This window comes from Anopheles aquasalis, chromosome 2 (assembly GCF_943734665.1).
Source record: "Anopheles aquasalis chromosome 2, idAnoAquaMG_Q_19, whole genome shotgun sequence".
In the NCBI taxonomy this organism is placed as follows: Eukaryota; Metazoa; Arthropoda; class Insecta; order Diptera; family Culicidae; genus Anopheles; species Anopheles aquasalis.
Genome location: NC_064877.1, coordinates 16,535,001 through 16,542,500, shown reverse-complemented (window position 1 = coordinate 16,542,500; position 7,500 = coordinate 16,535,001). Strand labels below are relative to the sequence as shown.

Genomic DNA, 7,500 nt, shown 5'->3' with positions numbered 1-7,500 from the left:
CGATGCACTCTCGGCCACCACCATCCGCTGCTGCAGCTGTATTGTGGCATGTTTTTCGAAGTTGTTTCTGATCTGGTCGCAACACCCCTTTACCTTGTCCTTCTGATGCCGAATGTTGTTGGTGCACTATCGAAATACTAAAATCGAAACCCTTCATTTTCCTTCCAACTTTTCTTCGCTCCCTTGTTGCGTGACCAAAGGGCGGGCATGTGTGTGCGTGTTAGTACACACTTGGTTTGCCTTCTTTGTTGCCCGCACTTGCCAACAACAATAAGCTTGTGGCCGGAAGATCCACCAGATCGTGTTCTGTGGTGTGGAAGGCTTTGCTGTAACAACGCACAACCCGTGATGCTCAGTAGGTTCTGTGTCGCGGAATTCATTGCGTACTGGGTCTGAGCGTTTCCCAGACAACGGATCCTAGTGTTCTCCCGGTGTGGCCACGACAACCACAGGCTGATATGGTTGTTTTTTTTCTTCTCCTTTCCACCTGCCAGTGAGTAGTGACGAAGTGTGCTAGTGTGTTGCGTTGTGCCGCGCCACCAGGTGTACGTGCCAGTGTGCAAAAAGAAAAATTAAAAAAGAAAAAGAAGAAGGAGAAGCTCGCCTCCATCTTGAGCAGCCCCGCGCTTAGTGTGTGGCGCATATATTGTGCGGGGAGTGTAAAAGGAACGTCGAATCGCGGGCATCTGTAGCAACAACAACGCCGCCGCCGCCGCCACCGCCGTTCCCGAATCAAGTAGCCAGAGGCGTGCAATTCAACTACAACAACCGACGTGTTTCAATCGCTGCAGATCGTTGAACCGGTGGCCCCGTGTTGGGCAGGTTGGCGTAACCAGTTCAACAAATCACACTAGGCAAACACGCTAGCAACTGCACGGTACAGCGACATCCCGCGTCTCTGCATCCTCGACACCGCCTGGTGTAGGAAGAAGAACGATAGAACGAGAAGCAGACGCGCTGGAGAGCCTGGCGGAAGTGGGAAACTAGAACTGGAAGTAAAGGAACGACCACCACCACCACCGTCAGCAACAGCAGCAGCAGCAGCAGCATGTTTACGGGTACCTTGCGCTTGAAGGTCTGCGAAGCGACCGGGTTGCGGCCGACGGACTTTCAAACGCGCCACACGATGACATTCGGCCGGCTCGGCGATCAGCTCATCGATCCCTACGTCTCCATAGACGTCGACGAGAAGTTCATAGGTAAGCGAGAAGTAGGCTGTCGTTAGATGTTTGATATTTTAGCTCCATCCAGGACTACCGGGGAACCATTGTGATGAACCATGTGATCAACACACGAACGCATATCCGGTGGAACAGATCCGATGCACCCTGTTTGTCGAGTTATAGCCAGCGGAAAAGAGAGTGTACTCGAGGCTAGACCTTGATTGGTCGCGGCTAGCGCGATCCCAATCGTGGATTGTGAATTAATATTTCCGCTTCCATCGTTTCAGTTGCTTTTTTTGAGATACCGTCCTCAGCTGCTGCTGGTGGTGGGGCTGCTGCTGTTGCTACACTTCCACCCGCTCTCTTGGGTGGCCGGAAAATGGGGACGAAGGCGTTGAAGACACCCGGGAGACATTGGGGTGCTGCACGCGATGCGCGGGGTGGTTTGACATTTCGAGCGAAATGTATTCGCCAACGCGCAGGATTGGAAAGGAAAATGGCTGCCCGCCCTGTCATTGGAGCGCCAAGGGTAAAGGCAAAGCAGCAACAGCAGCAGCAGCAGCAGGGAGCGGAGGAGAGAAAAAGAGGGAAACTCAGAGTGTAGTAACCGAGCGGAAAATGGGAAAACCTAAAGTGAAGCTAGCGAGCGAGCGAGCGAGAGAGAGAGAGAGAGAGAGAGAGAGAGAGAGAGAGAGAGAGAGAGAGAGAGAGAGAGAGAGAGAGAGAGAGAGAGAGAGAGAGAGAGAGAGAGAGAGAGGCGCATCATGTCCGTGGAAGGTCGCGGGATGTCGGAGAGCAGATCGGAGCAACGTTTAGCCCTGCAAACAACAGAACCCCGTACCGCGGCGAGGACGAGCGCGCAGGAAGGAAGAAAGGAAGGGAAGACATCAACATCAAGGTGGGGGAGCAGACTCCTGTGCTGTTGAGAGTGAAGCGATTGAGCGAACGAGAGCAAGCCCAGAGATAGACGAGAGTGTGGCTCACGAGATAACACTCCTCGGGGAGAGAGAGCGAGAGAGAGATCGAGAGAGCCGCGACCGTTCGAACTCGCAGGTCAGGGTTATTTCACCCTCCACAGACCTCCCTCCCACAGAATTTACACCCCCTTTCGACACTCGACAAACCATCCACCCACCTACCCACCCATCCTTCGGCTTCATGGTCGCGGTGGCGAGCGAATGAAAATGCTCGATCGCATCCGTTGGGCGCGATGGCAATGGTCACAGGAATGTTCATTGTTTGTCGCCAGGAAAAACACGACCAGTGGAAAATCGGTGTCCTCACCAAATGCTGGTGTCCACCGTTGCTCATTTCAAGTCGAATTCCATCGAAACACGGGGTTTACGGGGCGACCGGGAGCGGAGATACTGTTGGGCTCGTTGGCTCGCTCACGCACATACGCTTGGTCCTGGATTTTCCCGTTTCCCGTGCTGCTCGTGGAAAAGTCTCTTCTGAGTGAGAGAACCCATAATCTTTCTTGCGCTCTCTCTCTCTCTATCTCGGTACCCTGTAGACGGTCTACGCTCCGCAAAATGGAAATGATCGCCAAGAACACACAGAGTTCCGCCGAAGATGATTTTTCCTTCATCTTCGTTACCCCTCCAGAGGGGAGTGAGGGGTTTGTTGAAGTCCCAGTTTGAGGAGGGAATGCGGGAATGGTGGGGGATGTATCTTTACTAGCAACGTTCCGCTGTGTGTTGCTAGCGTGTGCGTTTCGACGCGTCGGTTGCGAAGCTAACACGGTTTGATGAACAAACATCCTCCGTTTCGCGCTGTTCTGGCCCTAGAGCTCTGAGATTCTAATCGCCGCCAAATGCACCCCCACCCCCTCCCCTGCCTTCATCTAGCAGCAATCCACCCAACCAGCAATGAGCGTAGCGCGGTCAGTTTTTCCGAATCGAGATCAACTCAAGCGTACACTTCTCAATATCAAGTAGTGCAGCGGCGAGTCATGCGACATTGGACACGTTAATGATCGAGCCACTAGTTCAGCCGCAGCTTCCCTCGCAGATTTCGCACAATCTGCATAATCAGTTGACGGGCAAGTGTGCAATCATGATGTGAATCATCCGTCCGACACCCGCCACGGCACACACAGGCCAGGCATGGGCTGATTGATTATGACTTGCTCCTCCGCTACTAGCGGCAGTGACGGAATAGCTGGACTGGCCAGGCTTACAAACAACCAGGTCGAAAGCATACCTCTCGGGAACACATTATACCGTTATGCCGACAGTGACGATCATCGCCACGACGATCGTTGTGTTGATGTGGGTCTTCGTCACCACCATTAACTGGTAGGATCATTTTTTTGCGAATCCATTTGCCTTGGGACCTTGTGCGGCTCCATCAAGCGATGATGAATCGTATTTGATGGGGGGTTTTTTTGTTCAACAACACACATTCCAATCAATACAATCACGCCGCTCGAAAACAACATCTAGCAATGGGAGTATGCGGGAGCAATGATGTGTTTCCCCAGAAGAGGATCGAGGGAAGAAGAGTAGCGGTGAAAATAGCATTACTAATTTCCTTTATGTTAAACAATAGACTAGCTGGCGCAATCACTGTTGCGATCATTGTTAGCAATCTAAAGGGCTGGATCTCTGGATGGTTCTAAAGTTTTGAAACGATCAGTCACCTCAAGGTGGCGCAGTTGCTGGATGCTGTCTCGTGATAGTTACACGCTATCACTTAGCTCCGCATTATCTTATCACAACAGCATGATGATGATGATGATGCTGTTGCGGGTGTTTGTTCGTTCGTTCGTTCGGAGATCGTAAACCATGATCGCAGCCTCCACCGCAACCGGATCCCTATCTTCATCCCGTTGTTGGCGACAGCGACGACCAAGACGACATGCGGGTCGATCTTGTTGGCCACACTACACTCGTCTCGCTTCGCCACTGAGTGGATTCAAGTGCATGCCCCCAGCACCAACCCACCTCCAATCCGCAAGACATTTTTGGGGCCAAACCTTCACACCAGCTCGTGGATCTCATTGGGCCAATGCGATGGAACCCGTCCGCAGCAGCACACAGACACACAGTCAGGGCTGCAAGAACTTCAACGTTAGAAGGGCATGATGGATCTCGATCTGGATTCGTGGGGGAGGTGTGGACTGTCGGGTTGGTATAGTCCACTCCACGAGCGTTTATAACAACATCCGCCGCGGCCACCACACACAGAGGGAACCACTCAATTAAAAGCGATTTACTATAAACTAGGTCAATGAGAAATGGGAAAATGCGGCAAGACATGTCACCGACCAGGTTACCGTTTGCGACCGTCAGGGTCGTCGACGTTGCAGAGCAACACGAAAATCGGATTCGCTGTGTTTCGTTTAGGGCTGAGCCGCCATGAATCATATGTATTTTATATTTTTGTTGCTTGCGACACGTTCTACCAGCGGGTGCGGCATCCAGTTCTGCCCTTGGGACGGCCGACTTGCTTGTCCTCCATGCCAGCGATTGCTTTATATTTTCGTTGCTTAATTAGCACGAAAACGGTCAACTATTACAAGATCACCTTTAGGAATAGTCAAGGATCAAGTGATCCGAATGCGAGTGTCTCAAGACGGGTTGCAGCAGTTCCTTCCTTCCCCCTCATCCATTCGGATCGATCCCAAAATGTCAAGAGGTTTCGCATCGCACGATCGTCTTAAGAAGATCGTAAATAATTACGCCAAACTACACCAGAAAAGAACAGCAGCAGCAGCAGCAGCAGCAGCAGATCTGTTGACAGCTGAAACCCACCTACTGGGATCACGCTAAACGGAAAGTATGCGCCGATGTAGGGAGCAATCGAGCACCCGCTCGTAATTAGCAGTAAACCGTCCGCGAGACCGGAGATGAACGCGGTCGCCGAGGCAACGGCGCGGTGGATGCAGCAGCTTGTGGCGTTCGTGGAAAGCCATGCAGCCGGCCGCACGCCATCGTGAGCCCTTTGATGTTTCTTTTGGGTGATTTTTCCCGGGAAATATGAACGAGAAGAGGACACACGTGATTTTGGCAGTGGGACGTGGGCGCGTGGGCGTGCGGTATAATTGTGTCACACTCTCATGTGATGCAGATTTCAAATCTCACCCACCAGTGTCGGAGGTTCCTTCCATGAATCGCCAACACACATTGAACGGCCGTCTGATTAATGTCAGTCAGTAAATCTATTTTAAATGATGAAGAAAGTGATTCACGTTTTGTGTCCCCGCTTCTCCGGCTCGGCCATTACATAGGAATCCAGCCAACACTCTGTTCGGTGACTCGGATTCGGGTGCGGAGATCACATTGGTTCCGAGTCGATTTTCTGATGTCCCTTACATTTTCCCTCCCAATGAAGTTCAATTTCTAATATTCGATTGTTTCTCGTTCCTTTGCAGATCGCTCCACCACAAAGCCACGCACGTTCGATCCGACGTGGAACGAGAGCTTCATACACGAGGTAGAGAACGCGAACGTCCTCGGCATGACGATCTTCCACGAGGGTCCAATTACGGACGTGTTCGTCGCCAACACGACCATACCGTTCGAGGATCTGGTCACGCGGAACGAGTCCGAGCAGCAAGACTTTTGGGTACGGTGGCTCTGACTGAATGTTCTGATTGCACTGTGCACTCATGCTCTAATCATCTCTCTCTCTCTCTCTCCCTCGTGTAAATGTAGGTTGATCTCGAACCGCAGGGCCGACTGCACGTGAAGATCGATCTCCGATGGACGCAGGACGCCAACAATGTTGCCTCGCAAAACTCGTGCCGCCGGACGGTCGTCAAGGATCAGCCATTTTTAAACCGCCGCCGTGGTGCAATGAGAAGACGCGTTCATCAGGTCAGTGTCCCCCTACCGCGGCTACTGGGGCTTGCTGCTTTTGTTTCTCGGTGTTTGTTGTCGAATCCGGACGAGGACGACGCTTTATCAACTCGCTCAAAGCAATAATAGCGTTGCAGACAATGGACCCCATCATACAGACACATGAGCGCGAGGAACCACCTCTACAGGCTACAGGATTCACTGACGTTGACGTGTTTTGCTAGTAAATTGAAAATGACAATTGCATTGCATACGGCGGCGATGGCCGCAAAATGGTAAACTGTGGCTGTACTGCTGTCACAGAGAACCGTCCGACCCTCTCGTTTCGTCGTCGCTGGTTCTGATTATTATTCGACTCGTCGACCTATGTGCTGGTCGACCATTGTGTTATTAGTTGCATTCTGCCTAGTGCACCGGTGAAGCCACTGAAACTGTAGGTGCTGTACGGCGACTGTACGCGCGCTGGTTCGTTGGTGTCCTAATAAGAATCTACCTAACAGCTAGCAGCTGCCGGTTTGCATTCCGTGAGGCTGCTAAACATAGACAGACTGGTGATCAATACTCCGGTCTCCGGTAGCTCACTGGCCAGCATTTGCCTTCAGCAAGTTGGTTGTTAAATCGCTCTAGACAGCCGCTGAGATTGATAACAAAAAAAAATGGATTCGTTTTTAGGCATCCAGATCGCCCAACAGTTCCCCCCGAGACGATGACGACGATGAGTGAACGACCAGGCATCTCCATTGAGTACCGATTTCGTCGAACACAGATATGTTCTACGATCGAACAAGAACGATTCTCGAACACACATTTACGACTGATTCGTGATTCGGTGTGCATGATTGTATGTGTGTTTGTCAATCAGAGTCGAATGGTAGAATAGGGGGTGCGGGCACAGGATGGAATCATCGCTACCACGTGTCAATCAACTGCGGGCAGTGTGCAACAACTGTGTACCACCACCCCTTCCGATAGGAGGATGTGTGGTTGTGCGCGTCGGTGTCTGTGCGGTATTGCCATTGCCTTAGTAAGCACGCGAGTTGAATGGATGTGTTGATTGCGAGCAACAGTGGCAATCAAATTGAATATGAGGAGCGTGTTGCGTTGGTATAGAGGAAGGAAAGCAAGGAAGGATGGAGGGCTTTTTGCGCATGGTTGGGCACAGTGTGGGATGGGATGTGGGATCATTCAGTGCAGTGTTGGCCAACCATTGGATAGCTGCAACACTGCAACAGTGGCTGCACTCCTCCGGCCCGGTAGAGAGTGGTACCATGAAGGAATGAAATTGTTTTATCACATCGGCCCGGGCGGTGGTGGCCATCAACCGATCTTTCGATGGCTTGTGCTTTATTTTTAGCAGCCCAGGGGGTAGAGGAGGATATCAGGAGAAGGAGGAGGGACCTCGGTGCCATGATCTACCGCAATCAATTTTGCATCAGTTGCATATCGAGAATAGGGCTGCGCCACAACACCTGCCTGGAACAACAGCAGCATTAGATGTATGTGGGATGAGCATGCGAGCACTGAGAGGATAGTTC

The 7,500-nt window shown here is 51.8% G+C and overlaps 1 protein-coding gene across 3 annotated transcripts in view; it reads left to right on the top strand.

The window, feature by feature from the left end:
- Positions 1-7,500, top strand: part of LOC126573348 (protein kinase C) — a 19,087-nt gene that overhangs the window by 2,149 nt on the left and 9,438 nt on the right. For 2 of the 3 annotated variants that reach the window (XM_050233382.1, XM_050233380.1), the window contains exons 2-4: positions 495-1,199; positions 5,539-5,732; positions 5,822-5,983. In XM_050233382.1, the coding sequence (XP_050089339.1) occupies positions 1,049-1,199; positions 5,539-5,732; positions 5,822-5,983 (507 nt within the window). In that variant the 5' untranslated portion in view covers positions 495-1,048. Of the gene's footprint in view, positions 1-494; positions 1,200-5,538; positions 5,733-5,821; positions 5,984-7,500 lie in introns of those variants that run through there. The other variant, XM_050233381.1, reaches the window with a different exon arrangement.